At 35.1% G+C, this 26,528-nt stretch overlaps 1 protein-coding gene across 7 annotated transcripts in view; it reads left to right on the top strand.

The window, feature by feature from the left end:
* The window catches only part of Cntn6 (contactin 6), a 342,570-nt gene that overhangs the window by 194,687 nt on the left and 121,355 nt on the right, over positions 1-26,528 (top strand). For 4 of the 7 annotated variants that reach the window (XM_075983306.1, XM_075983307.1, XM_075983310.1 and 1 more), the window contains 2 exons: positions 18,262-18,465; positions 20,454-20,556. In XM_075983306.1, the coding sequence (XP_075839421.1) occupies positions 18,262-18,465; positions 20,454-20,556 (307 nt within the window). Of the gene's footprint in view, positions 1-18,261; positions 18,466-20,453; positions 20,557-26,528 lie in introns of those variants that run through there. The other 3 variants (XM_075983312.1, XM_075983309.1, XM_075983313.1) reach the window with 2 other exon arrangements.

Genomic DNA, 26,528 nt, shown 5'->3' with positions numbered 1-26,528 from the left:
CGGGCTGTGTCCTGCCACCCGGCTAGCTTTACCTGAAATAATTACACGGAAACTGTATTCTTTTAAACACTGCTTGGCCCATTAGTTCCAGCCTCTTATTGGCTAGCTCTTACATATTGATCTAACCCATTTCTAATAATCTGTGTAGCCCACGAGGTGGCTTACCAGGGAAGATCTTAACCTGTGTCTGTGTTGGGTGGGAGAATCATGGCGACCCCTGACTCGGCTTCTTTCTCCCAGCATTCTGTTCTGCCTACCTAATTTTTTTGTCCTATTAAAGGGCTAAGGCAGTCTCTTTATTTAACCAATGAAATTAACACAAAACAGAAGACTCTTCCCCATCAACCCCCCACACCCATGCTCCCACTTTTTTCAAGTGATCTTGTCTGTTTCTAATTCCCAGGTGGGTCTAAATATGTTTTTCTTTGGGTTCGCCTTATTACTTAGCTTCTATAGGACCATGAACTATAGAATCAATGTCCTTTGAGTATTCACTTATGCATGAGTACATACCATATTCATTTTGGAGGGTCTGGGTTACCTTACTCAGGATAGTGTTTTCTAATTCCAGCCATGTGCGTGCAAAATTCAATATGTCTTTTTTTTCTTATCACTGAGCAGTTCTTTAATGAGAGATGACTCAGAGGTTATGAGTACTGACTACTCTTCCTGAGGTTCTGAGTTCAATCCCCAGCAACTACATAGTGGTTCATAACCATCTAAAATGGGATCTGGTGCCCTCTTCACATCAAAACTTGTGAATCAACAGGACAGTTTATTTTAAAATGAAAGAATAAAGAAATTAGCCACATTTTAAAAAAAATCAAAGATCAACATTTCTATGAGATAATAGTTTTCACCATTGAAGACGATGAATCTGCCTTATAATTTGGGGTACGAACCTTTTAGTTCTGCCTTCACAATATTTGTGAATTTCTAGTTTATTTTAAAGGAACTGTCATTTATTATTGTCTGGCCCATTTCTCTGGTAGAATCATTGACTGTGTGCCAGTGGTTGAGATCAGCCGTGCCTGTGGGAAGAAAATAGCACTGTTTTGTGTTTTATGAGCCTAATATTTGTATTCCTGTCATAAAGTAGTTGACAGTTTAACTTAAATTGAAAATCATCCCAAGGAATTACTCAAAACAGCATTGTGTGTGTGTGTGTGTGTGTGTGTGAGGGAGAGAGAGAGAGAGAGAGAGAGAGAGAGAGAGAGAGAGAGAGAGAGAGAGAGAAGAAAATTACATTGAGAAAAATTCCAAACTTTCATGACCCCTTCCTCCTAGTTGGTATGTTTTCTGTTTCTGGAACAAATAAAAATGTTTTTTTTTTTTTTCTTATCTGGTCAAACAATTCACAATGCATTCATCACATCTTTTTTTAATCATAAAAATTTTTATTCTTCTCTCATAGTTCCTGACCACAGTTTCCTCTTCTTCCACTCCTCCTAGTCCATACCCCTATATTCCCTTTCTCCTAGATCAATATATCCGGTTTCCTTTAAAAGAAATAAGAACAGGCCTCCCAGGGAAATCTAAGAACATGTCTTCACAAGATACAATAAGACTTGGAAAAAATCCACATGCCATGGCTGGACACAGGGCAACCCAGTAGTAGCGAAGGTGTTCCAAGCACAAATAAAACATCAGAGACATGCCCCAACTCCCATTACTGGGAGTCTCACAAGAACAGCAATCTACATAACCATAAGATAAATCCAGAGGGCTTATCTCAAACCCATTCAGAATCTGTGTTAATCGCCCCAATTTCTGTGATTCCCTATAATCCTTGCTTAGTTGATTTTGTGGGCCATGTTCTTGTGGTGTCCTTGACGACTCTTACTCCTATAATCATTCCTTCCATCTCACGGGGGTTACTCTGGCTTTGTCTAGTGTTTGACTGTGGGTCTCTGCATCTGCTCCCATCAGTTGCTAGATAATGACCTTCTGATAGCAATTAGATTAGGCACTGATCTTTGAGTAGAGCAGAATATCTTTAGGAATCATCTCATTGACACTTTGTTTTTTCCAAATTGTGTTAGTTCTATCCTAGGTCTCTGAGATGATCTCCTCTAATACTTGGTCATGTAGTCAGTGTCAGGTGTGCACTCCTTCTTGTGGAGTAGGTCATAAGTTATGTTAGTCATGGGCCAGCCACTCCCACAAGTTCTTTGCTATCATCACCCCTAAACAGCTTGCAGGTACATGGGGATACATCATCCCTCTTAACAATCGTTGTAGGCACACTTGTAAATCCAGCACTAGAGAAACAATGGAGCGAGCATTATGAGTCCATAACATTTTGCTACATAGTGGATTTCTTTTTATTTTTACATTTTTAATTTTTTTTCATTATTTTTACATACTGGTCACATTTCCCCTCCCTTTTCTCCTTCCGTTCCCTTGTCTTGCCTCCCATCTACCAGCTTCTTTATCCACTCTTCATCTTCATTTAAAAAAGGCATGCCTCCCATGGGCATCACAAAACAAACATAACACACCAGGTTGAGGCAGAACGAAGCTCCTCACCATACATCAAGGCTGGGCAAGGTAATCCAGCATGGGAAAGAGGTTCCCAAAAGCCAGCTCAAGCAACATGAGCAGGTTCCTGTTACCACTGCTGGAAGATCAACAGACAGACAAAACTACACAAGTATCATCCACATTCACAGGTCCATGCAGGCTCTGTAGCTGATGGTCTAGAGTCCATGAGTTCCTATTAGATCAGGTCAGTTGTCTCTGTGGGTTCCCCTGTTCTGATTCATACAATCTCTCCTCCCTCTCTTCAGTAGGAATGTCAGAGCTTGGCCCAGTTCTTAACTGTGGATCTCTGCATCTTATTCCATTAGTTACAAGAGGAAGGCTCTCTTTACAGGAGCTTTTCAGTTTCAGGAGGTCTCATTTGTTAATTTTTGTTATATTTATGAAGTTGTCTCCTGTGCCAATGTGTTCAAAGCTAACTTTTACTTTTTCTTCTAACAGGTTCAATTTGGTTGGATTTATGTTGATGTCTTTGACCCAGTTGAATTTAAGTTTTGTGCATGGAGAAAGATAAGGTTCTATTTGGAATCTTCTGCATGTTTACATCCAATTATACCAATATTATCTGTTGAAGATGCTTTCTTTTTTCCATTGTATAATTTTGGCTTCTTTGCCAAAAATCAGGTATTAAAAGGTGTGTGGATTTACATCAGATTCTTCAGTTCAATTCCGTTGATCTACCTGTCTGTTTTTATGCCAACACCATGATTTTTATTACTATAGTAATAAAAAATACACATGGCATACAAACATGCACCAACACCCTCACCTGCATTCATACATGTGTTCATGTGCACACACACACACACACACACACACACACACACACACACACACACACACATTAGAACTTGAAGTCAGGGTTGGTGATGCCTCTGGAAGTTCCTTTATTGTTTTAGTTATCCTAGGATTTTTTTTTCCATATGAAGTTGAATATTGTTCTTTTAAGTTCTTTAAAGAATTCTGTTGGGATTTTGATGAGGATTACATTGAAACTGTAGATTGCACTTGGTTAAATTGTCATTTTTATTACTGCGTTATTCCTACTGCTTCAAGAGCATCTGAGATATTTTCATTTTCAGATATTGTCTTCAATTTCTTTCTTAAAAGACTTAAAGTTCTGGTAATATAGCTCTGTCACTTGTCTGGTTAGAGTTACACCAAGATATTTTATATTATTTGTATATTGGAAACAGTGTTGATTCCTTGATTTCTTTCTCACATTATCAATGTATGGAGGAGGGCTACTGAGTTTTTGAGTTAATCTTGTATCCAACTATATCACTGAAGGTTTATATCAGCTGTAGAAAATGACTGGTACAATTTTGGGGTCACTTATGTATACTATCATATCATCTGTAAATATTGAATGTTTGACTACTTCCTTCACAATTAGTATCTCTTTGATCACCTTTTGTTGTCTTAGTGCTATGGCTAGATATGGAGAGTGTGAACAGCCAAGTTTTGTTCATGATTTTAGTTGAATATTTTTGAGTTTCTCTCCATTTAATCTGATGTTAATGGTTCTGTACTGCTTTTATGTTTCTTGTATTTCTGATCACTTCAAGACCTTTTTTTGTGTGTTTTAGTATGTTCCTCATATTACTGATCACTCCAAGACCTTTCTTCTGTAGAGGTGTTGAATTTTGTGAAAGCCTTTTTCAACATTTAATGAGATAATCAAGCTTTTTTTTTTCTTTCAGTTTATTTATATGGTAGATTACATTGGCAGATTTTCATATGTTAAACTCTGGGACGAAGTCTCCTTGATCATTGTTGGATGATCTTTTTCTATGCAATTTTGGATTTGATTTGTAATTATTTTATTAATGTTTTTGCATCAATGTTGATGAGGTAGATTGGTCTGTAATTCTCTTTGAAGCATCTTTGTTTGATTTGGGTATCAGAATAACTGTGGACTCATAAAAAATTGGTAATCTTCCTTCTGTTTCTCTTGTGTTAAACAATTTGAATATTGGTATTAGCTCCTTTTTGATATTCTGGTAGAATTCCACACATCCATTTGGTCCTGGGTATTTTTTCTTCCTTTTTTTTTTTTTTTGTTTGTTTAGGAGGGCTTTAACAAGTGCTTCTATTTCCTTGGGAGTTATAGCTCTTTTTTAAATTGTTTATCTGGTCTTGATTTTGTTTTGGTATGTGTAGAAAAGGGTTCACTTGTTTGTCCCAGCCACCCAGAACTGACATAACCACACAGAAATTGTATTAAATAAACCACTGCTTGGCTCATTAGCTTTAACTTCTTATTAGCTAATTCTTACATATTAATTTAACCAATTTCTATTAATCTGTGTATTGCCACATGGCTGTGGCTTACTGGCCAGATTCTAACCAGTGTCTGTCTCAGGCAGAGAATCCATGGCTTCTCCTGGCTCTGCCTTTTTTTCTCCCAGTATTCAGTTCTGTCTTCCCTGCCTACCTAAGTTCTGCCCTATCAACAGGCCAATGCAGCTTCTTTATTCATTAACCAATAAAAACAACACAGAATGAAGGACCCCACACCAGGTATGTGGCACATATCTAGAGAGTTGTCTATTTCTTTTAGATTTTGTAATTTAATTTTGTGATGTACAAGTTTTCAAAGTATGATCTCTGAATTTCCTGTGTCTGTTGCTATGTCCCCCTTTTCATTTCTGATTTTGTTAATTTGGATGTTCTCCTTTCTTTACCTTTTAGTTAGTTTGGATAATGGCTTGTCTATCTTGTTAATTTTCTAAATCTCATTGAATATGCAAAAGATAGGTAACATGTTAACATCATATTCATAATGTCACAAAGTTATTGAGCATGCTAACACTCACTAAATGTTTTCAAATGTAATTAGTGCTTTTGATTTTTCCATTTTTCTTGGGAACAATGGAGAAAAAAGACAGCCTTTTGCTTCACAAATTGTAAAGATTTTCATACAAATCACAACATTTATCGAGAAGGTGAAAAATAGGCAGCAGAGAATAGGAGATAGTAGGAATTCCTACAACTTGTTTAGATTTAAAAAAAGCCTTCATTGACATTTTAGAAAAGAAATGAACATATTAGAGAGGAATTTTATGAAAAGAAAGTTTAGACAAATATATATGTCAAGGATCTATGTTAGAATTGCATATGGCTTATTGAAGGAACAACAGAAACATCAGTGTGGACATACCGAATCATTCATAGCTGTGTCATTGAAAATAAAAACTCCTACTTTGAAACCCTTTAAGTCCTTTGATTTAATTTTGCTTTGTTTCCTGAATGAGATCAGAATATATTAAATTGAGAAGAAGAAAAACCCACTTTCTGTGATTTCCATTTTTGTTATCGATAAGAAGAATATCATAGGTTGACCACAATATAGAGGTGACAGATAATGGTCTTAGACCATTGATTGTGGTCAACAGATAATATCTCACCATCTTCAGTATGTGTGTAGAAATTATAATTGAAACAATTTCCTAAAGATTTGGATTGAGATCATATGAGAAAGTCATGAATAGCTCCAGAGTCTAGGTTCTTACACTGAAGTTGAAATTAGATGTTGTTTCTTAGTGGTATAGAAACACTAAAATGAGGTCAAGAACATAAACGGAGCTGCAAAATCTTAGGAATAAGATTTTTATGTTAATATTTTTGATAATTGTGTACAGCATATTTTAAATATAGTCTCTTTTGTTGTTTTCCTTTAGAGACAGGGTTTCTCTATAGCTTTGGAACCTGTCCTGGAACTAGCTCTTGTAGACTAGGCTTGTCTTGAACTCATATAGATTCACCTGCCTCTGCCTCCTAAGTGCTGGGATTAAAGGCATGCGCCACCAATGCCCAGCTTGAATATATTCTTTTCTCTTCCTCAATTTCTCCTAGGTTCTCCCTCATCTCCCTACCAGCACAGACTCATGTTCTTTCTGAAACAAGCAAAAAATCAAAACAAATAAGCACACACACACATATGGAATTATTCAGCCAACTACTTTTGAGCATAATGCCTGCCTTGGTGTATGTATGGTTGCCATATGCAGGGTCACTCCATTGAGGACTACATGCTTTCAGTCTCCCAGCAGCAAGCACTTAAAAATTCATTCTTGTCTAGGAGTGTGTGACCTTGTGCCAATTTCCCTGGCTCCATGCTGGTATTTTGACAAACTTAATCAAATGAAGATCCTGTGCAGGCTTCTCCAACTCTGTGAATTCATATGTATATCAGCTCTGCTGCATCTGGAAAGCCCTATTAGTACACATGAACTGCCAAATGTCAAACAAATGATGAGAGCAGGATACAGCACTTGGTCAGGAAAGGCATAGATTGCAAAGCAGCACCTCAGAAAATATTCTAGCTGGAGAACTGGAATGCCAAAGAACAGTTTGGTTCCATTTTTGTTTTGTTTTGTTTTTTTTTTTTTTTTTTTTTTGCTTTTTTCCCTCTGCCTATGTTTCTCCAGTAAATCCTTTAAAAAGCATCCTGACCATCAGTTCACTATTATCTTATTTCCTTGGATCTCTTTGGTGTAGGAGGTTCTTCTGTTCATGTGTTGCTTTCATTAGTTAAAGAATAAACAAACTACTTTGGGCCTGATAGGGCAGAACTTAGGTAGGCAGAGAAGACAGAACTGAATGCTGGAAGGAAGAAGGGCATAGTGAGAGACACCGTGTTTCTTCTGCCTGAGATGGACGCCAGTTAGAATCTTGCTGGAAAACCACAGTCATTTGGCAATGCACAGATTAATAAAAATGGGTTAAATTAAGACGTAAGAATTGGCCAATGATAAACCAGAACTAATGGGCCAAGCAATGTTTTAATGAATACAGCTGGCCTAAAGCTCTGTCTTCCCCTTCTTTCCCACTTAGGCTCTCACTTTATGAATATAACATGGTAGGACATTTGACTAGGAATCTGTAGTAAATGCCTAGGTAGCAATATTTGATTTAGAGAGATGAACTCATAACATACAACATATAATTAATACTTGCTGTCACGTGAATGGGGGGAATGATGAGTACCGACTTTTGTCAAAATACTTAGGTTCTATAACTGTGATACCATACCTTGGCCAAAAAGTAATTTCAGGAGGAAAGGGTTGTTTAGCTTGCATATTTCTAGACATATTTCACTGAGGGAAGTAAAGGCAGGACCTCAGGCAGGAACCTGGAGGCAGAAATTGAAACAGAGACCGTGGGGGCATGGTAAACCTTAATAACTTGTTCCTCAAATCTTGCTCAGCCAAGACAATAGCACCCAGGATCACCTATCCAGGGGTAACATAGCCCAAACTAGGCAAGGCCTTCTGTTAATCAAGAAAATGGCTTCCCCAAAGGCTATTCTGGTTGGTGGCATTTTCTCAACTGAGGTTTATGTTCTTCAAGTGATTGTAGTTTGTGTCAAATTGAAAAGTGTTTAATTAAGGCAGCTATATATTTGGCACTGAGCATAGCCAATTTTATATCTCAGTTCATTTGACATTTTCAAGGAAACTATTTCACTATTATACCTTTAGCAATGGATTTTAAGTTGTTAATTTGGTTGTGATTGTACATTTGGTACTCAATTTATTTATATTTTTGCATAACTTGGATGGCTTTGTTTGGTTCATTCTAGCCCAGAGTATGAATTTAGTGCTCCATATTGTATAAAAAGGTATATGTGGATTTTACCAAGGACAGTGGATTTTGCTGTTTAAAATGCATGAATAGTGCTGCAACCAAGAGGCATATGGCTTTCCCCACTCTTTGTAAATGACCAAAGTTCAATTTGGGAAGTGTCACTATTGCTACATTTTTTCCTGGAAGAGATATAATGGAACATCACTACCTCTTCCCAAGAATCCAGAGACAAACCCAAACAAAATTTTACTGAAGTTCATTCTGGCGAAACAATTAGGGATTTTACAGAAATTACTTATAGGAGTGAGGACATTCCTCTCCAAAATGGCTAGACCCAGAAAGCATTAACCATTAGGGATCAGTGCCTCCTTAAAAGCTGTGTAGGTGGAAACCTTGCTCTAGTCTTCCTTGGTCTTTGTGTATTCCAGCCCCTGCTCTGGGTCACACATAGCAGTTTCTACTTAGTAAGGAATAGTTGGATGCTCAAGAAAGAATCTCATGCCCCATCTTATAGCTCTATTCAGGGTGCAAACTATTATCCAGCTACCTGGAATGATCTTCTGCTAGGGTGCATTGCTGAACTACCCAAGATGGTGGTTACTTGGCTCAGATGTCAGTAACTGAGGTACACTCTTCATATCCCAACTGCTTACTTCCTCTATTATATTCCTTTCAGTTCTGGATAGATTTTTTTTCTTGTTTTCAGACACATCAAACAAAACTTTCATGGTATAGACTGCTGTCAATATAAAACCCAGTTTTTTTTCAACGTAATGATGATTCACAATTTTGAAACAAGTTTTCTTATAGAAAATTGTTGACTAAAAAAAAATGGTTTCCTGTGTAAAGGGTTTGCTGTGTTACTATGAGGACCTGAGTTTAGATCACCATCACTCACATGAAAAACCTTGGACATGGAGACATGCCTAAAATCCCATTTTCATAAGGCAGAGAAAAGATTCTTAGGCCATTTGGCAAGCCATTTTATCCCAAATTAGAGCTCCAGGTTCAGTTTGAACCTGTTCATAAAAAACAGTAAGGAGCAATTAAAGATGATAGACAATGTTCATCCCTGGCATTTACATACACACCTACGCATACGTACACATGCATTCACCACATATCCACAGTGAAGAGAAAATAAGATAGAATAGCATAGGGCACTGTGAAAATATTCTTCTTCATTCATGACCACCAAATGCTGCACACAAAACACAATTATCATCATTTTCACATTGTGTATAAATGAGAATATATTTTTATCTTAATAGATACCTCTTAAATGACTTAAAGCATTCTTTGTTGAATGCTTTATTATATTATTATAATAATACTTTGCTGCATACTTCTACAGAATAAGGATCTGAGACAAAATAATTAAGTATATTCCTTATGCATTTATATTCCTAATCTTCCATATCCTTCTTGGCCTTGTAGTTTTCCCAGAAGTGTTTTCACTTCTTCTTTATGTAGAGTTTGCAGTGTACAATCAATCCTGCAATTATCTGGAACCATACTGGTTACTCAAGGGACTTTTATGGGGTTGTTTGTAGGTCCCAGAAAATCCTTTTTCCATGGTTCCAGAAAATAGGTGTGTAAATCAGAAAAAAAAGATCTAATAAAATCCTGATTCCCAAGCAGCATTTGGAGACCACATAGGTGCTCAAATAGGGATAGATGACAAACATTTCAGGGTATTTTTAGTATTGCATCATAACCTTACTCCACACAATATCAAGTACTTTGACACAATAAAGGAATTATTACTCTTAGGGTAGATTTTTGCCAGTGAGTTAGTGTACCCATAATTTACTACCCAAGAGGTTCTCAAATTAATTCCTAAAGAACCGTGCAAGATTTAAAGAATTGTAATAAAGTATGCTTATTTCAAAATATCGAAAGCAAGGGAGGTTATCCATTAAACATAAGTACTGTATTTCAGATTCTTTATATAATAATTTATTTTTTTTGCTTCATGAAACATAACACCACTTTTGAGATCTGTTATGAAGTCTACTAAAGTTTTGTGGTGGGAGGCCCAATATTTATTGCTTTGGTCTCTTTCATCAAAGACAGTTCTCTCTAATAAAAATTACCCTTCATGTAATGGGTATCTTTGCATACATATATTTTTCTTTGCATTTTAATTATCATGGTATTATGTATAAGGCTGCTAATTATGTAAAAAACACAGTTGTCCCCTGGGGAAATGTCATTTGTTGTATGCTTAAGAGAGCAGCAGATAGTTTTCAATTGCTTGCTGCAGAACTGTCATTTCTAATAATAATAGAATTGTAGAGAATGGTGTTAATGAAAAACTACAAGAATGCTCCAGAAAGGACCAATTATCATTCTGTACTAATGTTGCTGCTGAATCATCATAAAAAGAATGCATCACCACCATTAATAACAGATAAATGTCATAGAGGGTGGAGAGAATATTTAAAAATCCAATGACTTCAAACTAAGTGTCTCATGAATTATACATTTAATTAAGAAAAGCCAAATGCGAAGGTTTTTAAACTTCTAACTTGGAAGGTCTATTTTTTTCTTTCCCCATTAAAAATATACAAATTATGTCCCAGCTGTGGCTGATGATGAAACTCACAAAAATGATGCTTCCACTGCAGGCTAGCTGTGGGGATGGATGAGCAGAGACAGTCCATGGGGAAGAGAACAGGGCAGAGGAGAACAATAATGGCTGAAAGAATTTAGAGCTTTATGTGTTGTGACATTATAGTTCATGTCTATAAATGAATGTGTAAACTCTCATATATATATAGGATGATTGACAAATATGATATTTCATAAAGTAAAAAAAATGACAACTTTTCTATCTACCTCTATGGGCTTTTATTTACACCATGTGCAGAATAGACTGTCTTGCAAATGCTGGTCAGGAGAGTTAGAGTACACAAATGTGTGCACACCCACCCACACACATACATTTGGCAAAATGTCAAACTTAAGACCAGGATAGGAAAAACAGAATAGTACACATGCCACCTTGTTTGATACTTACAGAATGCAGAGACTCACTGCTCCTCCAATTTTATAATAGACATGAAATCTATAGCTCAGCTCCTCATGGTACCCAGTGTATGTGGTGCTTGTTACTGTGGTTTGAGCCCAGAGTATTTTACATGCTACTTGAGCATTTTACTAGATGAACTACATCCCCCCCTAATTTAATGCCCCAGCTTTTTGCTTTTACTCTTTATTTTTGATATTGTAATTAAGTACAATGTTTCTCTTTTCGCTTTTCTCTCTTTAAACCCTCCCATATACCATTCCCTACTCTTTTTAAATTCATGCACATCTTTTTTATTCATTGTTATTGCATGCATATGTATGTTTCATACATATATATTCATAAACCTAAACTTCAGAGTTCATGTACTATTATTTGTATATGTTTTCAAAGCTTCCTGGAAAAGTAAAACAAGTGTGCTCTTCCCTTGGAAAGACCACATCTTCCGTTCTAAATTCACTCAACTGCTATATTCCTTCATGTTTGACTGTGGACCTATAGGCTTTTCTCTTTCAGTTTGGCATGTTAATTGAAGTCATCCTTGTTCAACTATCAATTGGGCAGCATTTAATGAGACTTTACAGATATAGCTTCTGATGTTGCTAGAAATTATCTCACAGCAAAATTTCCGATTCTCTGAATGTGGTGTGTATAAATTAAATCTCAGTACTCAACTGGTAGAGGCAGGAAGATAAGGAGTTCAAGGACATTATAACTCATTTAGCCAAAATGAGGATACTTGTAACTTTGTCTCAAAATAAAAATGAGAACAACAACAAATCTTAAATTTCAGTTTTCAGATAAAACCCCTAGCTAGGCTCCTTTCTTAAAACATTGGGTCCAAGTTGCAGGCAGAGAACATGTATTTCTGTATCTAGAGCCTCAGCTTTTTAAAGACCTAGTTTAATGGAAATAGGATGAGCTGACTTCCTATGAGAGTGCACAATAAATCAAATGACAGATGAACCTGCCTTGTTATGTAGTTTTAAGTTCAGACATCATAAATATGGTGGTGATAAAATAGATGAGGAGTAGTTGGTACCTTTTAACATTCACCCTGAGTAGAGTGGAATACATAGGCATCATGGAGGCTTAGAAAGTACTTTAGGGTCCATGCATGATAGTAAACTTTAGTAAATTTTAAATGAAACAAAAGTCAAATTTAAGGAAGGAGCAAGGAATTAGGCTTCTGAAGGATTTAAGTTTGATTTATATTCCTTATACATGACAACCTGATTCTGAAAATTTATCTCTATACTGGAGTCTTCAGCATCCTTTTCCATATAATGATCGTGTTAACAATATTCAAGTAGCTTTATAAGGCAGTTGACGGATGAAACTAAGGCACCTTAAACATTTTCTTAATTCTCTCTATATATTTTCTCATTCTTCCAACAGGTTTTAAATATTCTATTTTTGAAAAAGGATACAATACACATAGGAGCAAATGGGAAAGTTTGAGTCACTGAGATAAAAAAGAATTCACTGTGAGGGAGAGAAGGAAATTACAGTCTAAGGTCCTAAGATTATAGGGTGACGAATACAAAGATTTCCTGGGCACTAGCAGCAACCTGTAATTTTTACGAAGTGGAAAGGTCTCTGTTGCTTTCAGAAAGCTAACTCTTGTTTCTTTGCTCAAAAAGGCCTTGAATAAGGACCCCAAACTGACACATGGCACTAGGAATTTGCTCAAGATTGTCTTTATTTCACAAAAGGTACAAAAGATAAGATCAGTGAGAACGGGTGAATCTGATCTATGATTTTTTCTTCTTTTTATGTTGACATAGAATTTACTATCTAGACACATCTCTAGCTTCAAACTAATATCTTTGAGTAACTATTTCTGCATAGATGTGAGGCCGAAGGTACATCAGTAAAGGAAGTTAGTAGACCACACAGGGAATGTGGGAAGTTCCCAATAGGGATTTGCAAAAATAAATAAATAAATAAATAAAAACCTTTCAAGAGTTGAGAACAGGACAATAAATTAATAAATTCAAGCCATAGTTTTTGTAATGATAACTGGGCTTTGTATATGCACACATGACCAGGAAATGTCAACTCTGAGGTTCCTGAGAATATTGAGGGTGAAACAGAAACAGACCATTCACTTATGGGTTAACGCCCATGAGATGTAAACATAAATATTTTTGTTCATTTATTTTGCAGCTTGCATAGTAACGATTATCCATGCTCTCTGATCATTTTTAATGAGTTCATCTCTCAGCTCACAAGTTTACCAACACATAGACTTTATTGTCAAGAACACAGGTGGTATTCTACTCATAAGGAGTAAAGGTTTCTTTTGCTTCAAGGGCTTGGATGTTGCTGTCCTTGACATCTGGGTTTTCTGAATAGAGACAGTTCTGGTGTAGTGGATTATGTGGAAGTCAGTGAAGTCAATCTTCTCACTTTATAGTTGGGGAAGAAAAAGAAAAAGAGGGATGCTAAGGGCTGGTTTGCTCCTATTACTTTTACAGCCTATCAACCAAACCATAGAAGTCTCATGTTAAGCTCTAAGAAAGTTTGAAAGTTTCCACCATCTCCAAACAAGGCTAGACTGAGAAATAAAGCATTAAATGCATTCCAGGTTCAAGACAACCTTGGTCTTAGTTATACCATGGACCCACCAACATCCTGAATCATCAGCCTCCTCTTGGGCTTCTTTGATATAGAAAATCTTTGTTTGAACGTCATGTACTCCATCGCCCTCCAATGTATGGAGATGGGCTTACCCTTCCCATATTGATATCGTTACCTCAGAATATAGGGTTTGCTTTTGTACTTTCACTTGTGACATAACTTCAAGCCTTGGCTACATTTTGCCCTCTACCACTTGATATACTTGAAATTGATCAATCTTTATTCAATAAAGTCTGCTATAAATAGAATTTGAAAGTTCAGCTACCCCAGAACTTGTTTATAATGCAGATTGTATGATATATCAATATAATAGAATGAAAGTGAACTACAGGAGTCAAATTACTGATCTTTACTTTTCCAAATTTCCACAAAGTTTCTTTAATGCATATCAGGTTGGAAATCAATTCCTGGTGAAGATGTAATGCTCCCTCCATTCTGAGGAGTTAGAAGTGAGAGTTCTGTTACTCTTTTAAGTTATCAGTTTTTTTTTAATCTTTTGATGCTCATTCTCGTGTTCAGCTCTTCAGACAGTCTTTACTCTCTGTGTTATTTTGCAAATCCATGTACACACACAGCGTGTGCTAATTTAAATTCCAGTATGGTAGAAACATTATACTTCCTGTAAATATATTCTGTATTTTCTACCCCTCACTGGGGAAAATTACTACATAAAATTAGAAATTTATGTGGACATATGTAAACATGAGTTCTTTACTCAGCTGTATAATCTTCAACAGGTAAGACTAAATGTAAATGTTTGGTATGTTTTCCACATAATGATGTAGCTTATGTTTTTCTCTATTGATTGTAAGATTATTATGTTAAACGCTGCTTCATGTAGAAATGATGCTTTGTTGCTGTTGCGTTTGGTCATAGCTTCACCTCACATCTTTATTCCTGAGAAAAATGCTTGACGTTTGTCTGCATAGATGACTTTGTTTCATTAATATGGAAAAAGTTTAATTTCTGAATTGCTGTTAAAATGACTTCTTTTGTTTATCCTTGCTATTTATGGTCTTTCTCTTAGTACATACTTTATTTTACTTTTTTTTTGTCTTTTTATCCCCTCCTCCATATCTCATTTTGTAGAAGGAACAGCAGGCTGCTTCCTGTCTCCCAGCTCCCAGCCACCGGCTAGCTTTTTTCCAAAATAATTACACAGAAACTGTATTCTTTTAAACACTGCTTGGCCCATTAGTTCTAGCCTCTTGCTGGCTAATTTTCACATCTTGATTAACCCATTTCTAATAATCTGTGTAGCACCACTAGGTGATGGCTTACTGGGAAGGATCTTAACCTGCGTCCATCTTGGAGAGGAGAGCTATAGCAACTGCTTGACTCAGCTTTCTTTGTCCCAAAATTCTGTTCTGTCTTCCCCGCCTACCTATGTTCTGACCTATTAGGCCAAGCAGTTTTCTTTATTAATTAACCAATGAAAAAACATAGAAAAAGACCCACCTACATCATCATTTTTCTTCTTTCCTTCATGAAATCTAATTTCTTAAGTATGCTTTCCATGATATGTGTGTGAGAGAGATAGAAACAGAGACAGAGATAGAGAGACTGTATTTTTCATATTTATATTGCTGTGATAGACAAAAAGCATTTTAAGAGAAAAAAGTTATTTGAACTACATTTCCAGAGGGGATATCATGGATCATTTTGAGAGAAGCATGGCAGTAGGAACATGAGATCAGCAGGGCATTCAGGAAGCAGAGAAACAATATATGCATTCATATTTCCTAACTTGAATTCTTGACTGTCAAACAGTTCAGCACGTTCTGCCTAAAGGATAGTCCCATCAGTGGGCTGGACCTCTCTCTGTCAACTAATTTAATTAAGAGTATTCCCTAAGTCCCCCAAGACATACCCACAGGTCTAAACAGTGTAGATAATTCCTAATTTAAAACAACTTCCAGTTGATTCTACATTGTGTTTATTTTTTCAACTAAAGCTAGCCATTACCATGATCTTAGTAGACAAGACAACAGAATTGCAATATTTCTTCATTCCCATTTCAGTTGAAGTTGGCACTATACAGATACTGTTTAATTTATAATTACTGTTAACCTATACTCACTTCTCCCATATTTGAGAGCTCAAGGCAGTGCAGTTATTAAGAAATGTTTCAGAAGATCTTCCAGCTGAGAAACACTGGGACAATATATGGAGTCTGCTTCTAAGTCAGACTTTAACACAAATTGGACCATCCATATGATGTAAGATCTCTCTCTAGACAAGAAGCTACTGGGGACTTGGGTTAGTCTGATTTTGTTATGTGTGAATATCTATTCACATGAAGATTTTTTTTTCACCACCCCAGGACTGTAGACTTATTTTCCTTATTGGGAAATCTCATTATAATCAAATGTATTGTTTCATTTTCTTGAACAGAGCTTTCTGGACATTTCTCACAGTATTCTTAATTTCATAGGTTCATGAAGCTTTAATCTATAAGCATATTTGTGTAAACTGAGACTTACAGCCATAATAAAAGCATGACAACATATTCTGTGTATGTGTGTATGTGTGTGGGTGTGTGTGTGTGTGCGTGTGTGTGGGGGGGGTGGGTGTGAGAGAGAGAGAGAGAGAGAATGTGTGATATGTGGGATAAACAGAGCTCTCTTTTGTTGAAAATAAAAATTTCAAGATGCCTCGAACTGAGACACACTTTTAAGATGCTTTATTTGATATTTGATCATATATTTGTCTTGTAGTTCATTTCTAAAAACTTATCTATAAAAATTAACATGAAGACTCAAATTAATTTTTAATTAATTCTAATCTGTGATGACCCCAGACTGGAAATATATCATGAACTAACTAATATCAAGGTAGTATATTTATAAAATAAATTATAACTTAGAGATAAATAGAATGTGTGGATAGTATGGTAACATATGCGAGTGTTTAAAATATTAAATAAAACAAACATAGAATGAATCACTTTCCACATACAAAAAAGGTATTTATTAGAATGACCTACATGCTGTACATGCTATGGTCGAGTTACTTCAGCAATGTACAGAAGTCCAAGAATTCGGTAGTGGCTCGACTGATAAGACTGAATGTCTCTGCTAGTTTCAGTACACACTGGAATCCAAAAGTAGCATTTAAGGAATAATAAGACTTGCTAGATAGGTAAGAGTAAGCATGTGAAAAGCAAAAACTTCCTTCTTCCATGTCCTTATATAAGCTTCCAGCACAAGGAGTGGCCCAGATTATGAGTGAGTTTTCCAATCTCAAAAGATTTACGTTAATATCTTTTACTATCAATGGATTTGATGCACCAATAAAAAGACACAAACTAAGATAATGAGCACAAAAGCAGGATCCATCCTTTTACTGCATACAAGACACACACCTCACGTTTAAAGATAGACATTACCTCAGGGTAAAGGGTTGGGAAAAAACTTTCCAATCAAATGGGCCTAAGAAGCAAACTGTTGCAGCTATCCTAATATCTAACAAAACAGACTTCAAACAAAAAATAATCAAAAAAGATGGAGAAATCCATTTTATATTCAACACAGGAAAAATTCATCAAGATTAAATCTTAATTCTGAACATTTATACCTCCTTATACCTCAAATACAAGGGCACACACACACAAACACACACACACACACACACACACACACACACACATATATATATAATTATTGAAAATTCAGTCACATATCAAACCCCACACACTAATAGGGGGAGACTTCAAAACCCCTCTCTCACCAATGGACAGGTTGATCAGATGGAAACATAACAGAGAAATAAGAGAACAGATCTTATGTCTCAAATGGTCTTAACAGACATCTATAGAACATTTTAACCAAACACAAAAGAATATGCCTTCTTCTCAGCACCTCATGGAACCTTCTCTAAAATCAATCACACACTTGGTCACAAATCATATCTCAACAGACACAAAACAATTGTAAGAAACTCCCGTATCTTGTCAGATCACCATGGCATAAAGTTAGAGTTCAGCAACAAAACAAATTATAGAAAGCCTACCAATTCTTGGAAGCTGAATGATTCTCAGATGGAATTTAAAAGTTTTTATTTAAAATTTTAAACTATAATTCTTAAAAATGCTTAATACTTTTGAAAACATTATAAAACACTGCTTTGAAATGGGCAACATTGAAGAATTACTGTGACCCTGTAAACCAATAGTGCTTTCTATATTCTGTAGATTTTCCTAAAGAAAACCGCCCATTCATTCTCTAAATATCCTATCGTTGTATTCCTAATTGAAGAAAATAGTAGAGAGAGAAAAATTGTGTCTCCCAAACTGAGGTATATGTGAATATAGGGAACATTCTAATTCCTCTGCCTGGAATATAACTATAAATTATACAATACACATAGCCTTTTGTTATAACGATTAAATAAAACACAGAATTTGTAGAAAAGAATGATTTCAGTAAGATAATTCATGCTTTTCTGTTTTTCAGATTTGTCTTATGCCTGGACCTTCAATGACAACCCCTTGTATGTTCAAGAGGACAAGAGACGATTTGTATCTCAAGACACAGGGAACTTGTATATTGCCAAAGTAGAACCCTCTGATGTAGGCAATTACACTTGCTTCATCACAAACAAAGAGGCCCATAGAAGTGTCCAAGGACCACCTACTCCTTTAGTACAGCGCACTGATGGTAAGACCATGAGTTATCTTCAGACTCCACATTGAAACTTTTATAGGTTGGGAAGTCTTCAGGGTCTTTTGCTTTATTTTTATGATTTGAACCAAATATTTGGAGTTTAGATTAAATTCATAAGCATAATGGAGGTGAGGTATTACTAAAATCAAAAAGAAGTCTGTAAATCTGAATTCTGTAAATACCCACATGGTACAATTTACATGTTACTGGGTATAATGTGACATTTCATTTCTGACACTAGAAAAGGTTGTCTTCTTGTTGCTTAAGGACTAATGTATAAAAATTATGTTTGTCTGGGGGTAATTCGTGTGTGTGTATGTGTGCATGTGGATACTGCCAAATTTTCATACTGAATTGATGAGCACATTTTGCAACCTCTCGTATTGTCTTCTTTCTTTTCTATTATTGCCATTATTTCTTGCTGTTGTCGTTCAACCTTTTTTTTAAACTGGCTGGCAAAATAGAAAGTGAAAATATTATAACCAAGGAAAGATAAGCTTTCCAATGATGGAGTGAAAGATTTATGTTAAATTATATCTCCAAGGAAAGGGACTCAGATTGGTCTCTGAGGAGCATCATACCTTAGTCAAGCCAGAGCTGGTGCAAGATTTAGAGAGCTAGAAAGTCAACTGAGTGGAAAAATCCTCTAGTTGATTCTCTAATTAAATGTTCACAGTGGGATATGTACAGATAAAAAATCTGTTAGTTAATTTTATTATCAGACTTTGAACTTGAAAGGCAGTACCTCATAGAAATCTGTCCCCCCTGAAGAGTTTGAGACAAGCAAGGATATAATGATAATCAAGCTAACACAGAACTGTGAAGACAACTCCCCAGAGTTCTCATGGCAGAGATTTCAGAGCCAGTAACTATTCAAATATGTCTGCAAGGGATTTTATTCACATATAAGCAAACATTAGATTTATAAGTTCATTTTCTCCCTTTCTATGAGTATTCTGTTCATGAGAGGGAAAGTGTATGAACTAACAATTTGCATAGAGATTATACAACATATTTTCCTGTTTTATTTTGGTTTACTCTTAGGTTTTACTTCCCCTTATTAATTCTTTTCTTCTCCCACCTCCTCCACTCCTTTTATCATTTAATGATAAAAATAGATTGTAAACATTGTGTGTAATATAAGTCAATTAACTTCTCTAAAGTTGGCATGCAAAAACTACCAGTTGTTAAGAAAATAGGAAAGCAAAAAATGAAAGCAGCCAATTTAGTTTTAGAATGGCCATTTGGTTGGGATATTGTAATAATAAAGATTTAATAATTAGGCAATTTATTATATATTTTTGATGTAATTTCTGTTTCCCAGAGTCTCACTGACCACCCAATGTCCATTTAGTTGTGTTAGGAAAGTGTTACTGTGTTGTTTGTCATATCACTTTATAAAATGATTAAAGTTGTAAAATAACCCCAATATAGCATTGATTAATTCAGATGAAAATAGCCTAGAATTAGTTTTGCTTGTTGCAACTCTTCTAGCAGATAGTATGTTTCTGACACATTACAACACTGTTTTATTCTAACCTTAATTTAATAATTCCTTATAAAAGCTCTAAAATGGTAGAAATAAAACTTTTACAGGTGTGCTTTGAACATAGCAGCAAAATCTTCTGTTTCCAATATTAATATACCTATATAATCTCACTGGCATAGTTACTTTATATGTTTTGCTGCAGAATACTGTTGTTTTTGATTGTGGCGATGAAGCAGAGGTCTGATAGTGTTAACTGGATCTTCCTTCCTTCTCCACAAACATTTCTGGCCCATGAGTTGTACAAAGGGAGGATGGAACTGTATGTCCCTAACGAAAAATCTTTGTATAAAACTCAAAAGCATGTGTCCATCTCATGATTGGAAGTCCTAACTCTGCTTAAAATCCAAGAGTCACATTTTGGTTAATGAAGCATTTACTTCTTAGGAAACTTCTATTCTCTAGAAATGCTGCTAGCTGTTTTGGTATTTAACAGGTGTCATGGGGGAATATGAGCCAAAGATTGAAGTGCGTTTTCCTGAAACAATACAAGCTGCAAAGGATTCATCTGTAAAACTGGAATGCTTTGCCCTTGGAAAGTAAGGTTGTTTTTTTTTTTTATGGTTGTTTTAATTTTTAAAAATCTTTTTCTTATTCCAACATTGCTCTAAGGAAAAATTGCCAACAGATATCAAGGGCTGGGCATAGTGGGACTTTCTGATTGGAATTTAAACAACAACAAGATATCTAATAGTCTGAAAGGGATTGGGTCTGGATAGAGCTTGAATACATTGTGCCCCATGCAATACACTCACAGTCGGAAAGAATGTGCACTTGTAAAAAATGATTTGCAGAAAGCCATCGAACATTTGACATACTCTTCACTCTTTTCTGACACCTAGAAATATATTCCCTGGAGTGTTTCCATGCTTAATTATTCAGCAATTCTTATAAACGAAAAACCTGCACTGCTTTCTTCCAAAATAAGACTAATTAACATCCATTGTTCACAATGGATAATTAGAATTGAGTCCAACCTGTTCTAGGTAGTTTGTTTTATTCAGATAAATGTGCATTTGCAACAGGTTTGGATGCCTTTAAGCCATCAAAATATCTACACATTTGGCTCAGAGCATTATGTAAATTCCTTTTCTTTGCATGGTATTCAAATATTACTTCAGTGCCTGTAAACAACAGTAAACACCAGGGAAAGGGACTAGTGGGTCAGTTCCGTTGTTTTCAAACATTGGTGTACACGTGAGTTACTTTGGTATTTCTACAGTTAAATTCAAATTATTGGCTACTGCCTAGAATAAAGCTTGATTTAGAAGCCCCCAACTCATAGCTATTTTCCAATCCTTAGAACATATTATAACTAATATGAGAATAATTTCTGAGTGTGAGTAGCAAGGCATTATTTTTAACCTAAAGGCTAATAATAATAATAGTAATAATAATAATAATGTGACCATCACAGTAGTACCATACAGATTGACTTTCCAGACACAGAAAAGCATCCTTACAAGTGTGAGTCTTTTATTAAGTATGCTAAGCAGAACATATACTGGCTGCCCAGTCTTGGTTTCTTTTCATTAAATGGCATTGCATACAGCTGTGAATTAGATTCCTCATAAAATTCATTTCTTATAAAATGAAACAATCATAATTTATTTACATATAGCTATGGTCTAAAAGTATTCATCCAGTAAATACCTATTGCTTGATTAATAACTCTCAGCAAAGTAATACATAAATAATGTTTGATTGTATGACTCTTGAAACATGATGACTTCTACCACTCTAAACTTTCTCAGAACCATAGTGACATCAATCATCCAAAGTAGGTCAATGATATCATGAGTATTATTTTAAAAAGAAGACCAGTGGAATAGAATCTCAGAAAAGAACAATATTCTATCATATTTGTTATAGGAAAAAATTATTAATTAAAACAAATCATACCATAAGAACAAAACCATGAAACTGCTTGAGGATAGTCCTGAATGGTCTGTTAGAAAGAATTTTATTTCTCAGCCCCTATAGCAAAGCATTCATATGAGAACATCTACGTTTGTTAAAATTTTGCAGAATGATATTTTTCTCAATATGCGTGTGAAAGGGATACTTAGAGTGAATAAGTAACTAACCTGTTTTCAAAATTAGGAATATTTAAAGAAGTAGTAAGGTGGCTGCTTTTGAAATAATTGAGGACAAATTCAATTCCCAGTTTTCTATAGAGTTATGTTATCATTAGCATATGTTTATATCTTCTGTGAATTTCCTTATTTTCATCCAACAGGAATTGTAAGCATCCTTGCCTGGAATGTTGGCAGGGGAAGTAAGAATGGGTAATACGTATAAAATATTTAGCTCAGCACCATCACTTAGCCTGTAAATGCTCACTGAGTTATTCTGAAGTCACAGTGTGAAATTCATCCCAATTTGGATAACCAGAATTGCAGTGAGTGGAAGCGTTCCAACTACAGTATGAGTATCAGAGTGTCTGTTATCCTCTCTCAGCAATGCATTAGTCTCTCTGATTGCTGTCTATGAGACTTTGGAAAGAAGTAATAGGAGTCAGTCCTGGAGAAAAGAAGGGAGGCAACATGTTTGCCATGGTGTTTTGATTGCTCATTTTATTCGTGTTTTTCTGTAGTGTTCATATAGATTGAAAACTTAAAAGTTAAAACTTGGAAATGATTTGTTACTCCATGAAACTATTGCCATGACCACCCTTCCCTTCATCTTTTCAACCTCCTCTTCTCTCCCCTTGTCTCATCTCCTTTTTCATCTCTTCTGTCCTAAGTTCTCTCTCTTTTTCTTTCCCCCATTTCACACACACACACACACACACACACACACACACACACACACACACCACATACACACATACACACTCTTTATCCCCTCCTCTTTATTCCAGTCTCTCCATCTCATAAGTAAATTGTTCATAATGAATAATGTTATTTGTATTTTTAGTTAATATTTAAACTCAGAATAATGCTAACAGTCTTAAAGGTCTGTGTCTTCTTTCAGACTAGTCTTTTATTTTTTGGAAATTAGGAAATGGAAGAATAGATTAAGATATAGGCAAGAACTGTTGACCCTGTCTCTTAACTTCACCATTTGATTGCATGACTGTGATCTGTCATATTTTTATGTTAAAAAAATGTCTGTGCAGCATGTGGGAGAAGTGAATTCCACTCAATGAAAATGAAATCTTTGAACATGAGTTCTATAAAACAAATTATAAATAAATAACATTTCATTTATATTTTTATTATGATTACAGAAGCAATATGTTTAAAACTAAAAGCTTAAAGAAGATATAGAATTTATAATCTTAAAATCACCAGAACATACCTAACTGATTTTATAAGAAAATAAATGATCAACATTTAACTTAGTAAACTTGAGTTGGGAAATATTTTTATTATAAATATTATAGATTTATATGGAAAGCAAATGTTGCTGATTGAGAAATTAGGTTTATTTTTAAGATGATACAAAAAAACTATTTCTCATGAAACAATATTAAATGAAAACCAAAAAGATAGTGAAGATTTCTCAAGTGTACTTCTTAGAAATCATTATGACAGAATCAGTTTTTATAAAGTACACTTCCTCAAATTGTATTTGATATGATTATTCAACACTAAGAATATATTTATTCAACTATCATTAATACTAAATTGGAGTGCCATGGGATTGAAATTAAAAGTCCAAAACACCTCCTGGGGTGAAGGATAATTTAATTGCCCTGGATGAAAAGCTTACATCTTGTATAATGAACTGTTAGTGCACATTCAACTTTTTGAAATATGAAATTGTTGATTAGACTTTGGAAAACATTAAAATGTGAGTTACCAACAAAAAGGTTTTATATCTGCTTGCCAATTGTTTTCAAAAAACTAATAATGTTTATGAAACATCACAAAACTGTGAAAAAAATTGTTGGTATTTTGCAAATTTTGGCATTACCAAATAATATTCTCTTTTAAATTTATAGGGACAAAATTAATGAATATAAAAATAGTTTATTTGCTAAAGGGTACTTTGTTATAATATCTAAACCTACATAATTATATGCTGTATAATTAATAATCTGAAAATAAAATCAACTTTCTAAGCTTTTAAATTAGAATTTTATAATTATATGTTTAGTGCCACTTCGTTCATAAACTCTTTATAACCAAGCCTTTTAAAAGTAGTCCACAAATCAATCAGAAAACTTAGTTGGCTCAGGGAGGAATGATTCAATTATCTATTACTGGATTTGCACAGCATGTGCTCAAGGCCATGTGCATGAGAGAGACACAGAAATGAGAGACAGGCAGAGATGGAGAGAGAATCAATGGCTGGACATGTTAGAAAATATTTTAGTTTGTAGGAAAAGATAATTCCTGAAGGATCTTGTGTGTGTGTGTGTGTATGCACATATGTGTGCAGTGTTTATGGAAATCCAGGTGCACATATGAAACGTTATCCACATTTCAGGAATATTTTTCCCTTCTTTTGCCTTGCTTGGTATTCTGTCAGCCTGGAAACATACAGTTTGGAATCTGTCACTAAGTTAAAAAATTTTTAGATATTATTTCAAAATGTTCCTTGTTATGTCATACTTCAGCCTTCCCATAACATATCTTTTATACAATTAGTCATTGCCCACATTTTTATATTAGGACACATTTTCTGTTCCGTTCTTTTTGCATTTCAACTTGGGAAATGATTCTACTGCTGCTCCTTCTCAATCATTTCACCTAAGCAGATGAATCTTCCACCCACTTCTGACCCACCAGGCATTTTCCTCCTTAGCATTAATGTATTTTATATCCAGAATCTTCTTTCCAATTGTTTCTAAGCATTTTCCACCAGTTCCTGCATGAGGTGGACATCTTCTGTTATGTCTCTTTGCATTTCAGTCATGGTGATTCCAAATTACTGTTGTTAATGCACTTAGATTTGAAAATAACAATTTCATACTAATATGTTCTGTCTAATAATTTTAAAATCTTTATCAGTTTTGAGTTTTGGACATCTAAATTGTTTTTCTCTATGGGTTGCATTCTTAGTGTAATATGCGTGTTTTGTTTCAACTAGGATATGATATGTTCCCTGAATGGAACTATGGTAGCAGTGGTATTAAAGTGTGAATTTTATATTTGTTTTCAAATGATTTGGACTTGCTGATGTCCTGCTGTGGAGTCACTGCCAGCACCTAAACTAGTCTCCCCTGCTTTTTTCTGTTTCCTTTATTGTCTCCTAATTAGTTTCTTAATAGACTATGATTTGTGGTGATTTCAACAATATCCCTGTCAGCTGTATGAAATTCAGTCCTTGTTTACTAAATTTAGCATCTTGGCTATTTATATGACTGTTCATTTGTTTGTTTGTTGTTGTTGGCCTTATCACAGTTATTAACTGTTCTACTTATTGGAGAAGTAATTATTTTAAGTTAAATATTTAACATCAAATTCAAATAACACTATTGAATGAAAGATTGTAATTTCCAGCTTCAATCTGTACAAGTTTATTTCATTGGGTCTGCTTTTGATTTTCTGCTTTCATTTTATAATTTCTATAAGTAACTACACTGAGAGGAAGAAGAAAATTACAGAAATATAGCATGGTTCTATGTCTCCATGAATCTGACAACAAATTCTGACGTATTACTTCAGGTGGATAAAATGCAAAGACCTGTGAGTATGACAGTAGACACTAGACATAAACAAGGCATACTTGGATTTTATAGCTATAAATTCAATAAACCCTGTCATGGAGCACTATAGAAAATGATAAAGTGGGGAAGATTCCCAACCTGTTCCACGTAGGGCTGCAGGCAAAGCAGAGAAGAAGAGTTTATGGAATGTTACAGGTTCATAAGCTCTTGGATTCTGCAAAAACAGATTAAACAGAAGGTCTTTATCTAACACAGGAAGCAGACCCTAGTGTGTCTAAAACTATTACCTTTCTACTGAAGATGAATCATCTCAGATGTTTTATAACCAAATCTTATTGGGCAGGGAAGGCATAATATGAAAAATTTTGTATTTCCAAACTCCAAATCTTTTATTTTTCTACACTGTCTAAACCAGCAACCACCTTGAGAAGCAGTATGAACCAAGAAATCAAATTTCACTTGGAATTAGATTCATGAACAAAGACCTACTTGAGGGGAAGTTCAAACCAGCTTCAGACAGTGGCTAAAGATACATATATTTGTGAATTTGCAACCCAAACTCAAAGGACAGATATCAGGTGTGAGTAAATCTAAATTATGATGCTAAGATGGAGATCTTTGTGGTGGAGAAACTTAGGATCACTCAGGTCCGACCCTTTCCCATACCGATGAAGATTCATTTTTTTCCATCAGACTTGTAATCCCAGAATCAAAGACATTGGGTGAAAAGTGGTGGCGGCCTGGGAATGTGACATGCTGTACTTGCACAGTGGGAATGTCACTTACACTAGGGGGCATGTCTTGGGGTTCTTGGGCTCCAGCTGTTTGGAAAAGTTTGAGAGCTGTTCATGTATTCCTTTTTTTTTCACATGTGAAAAAACACTGATGAGA

This window comes from Microtus pennsylvanicus, chromosome 8 (genome assembly GCF_037038515.1).
Source record: "Microtus pennsylvanicus isolate mMicPen1 chromosome 8, mMicPen1.hap1, whole genome shotgun sequence".
Classification (NCBI taxonomy): domain Eukaryota; kingdom Metazoa; phylum Chordata; class Mammalia; order Rodentia; family Cricetidae; genus Microtus; species Microtus pennsylvanicus.
The sequence above is the reverse complement of the archived record's forward strand: the minus strand, read 5'-3'. Positions and strand labels throughout refer to the sequence as shown.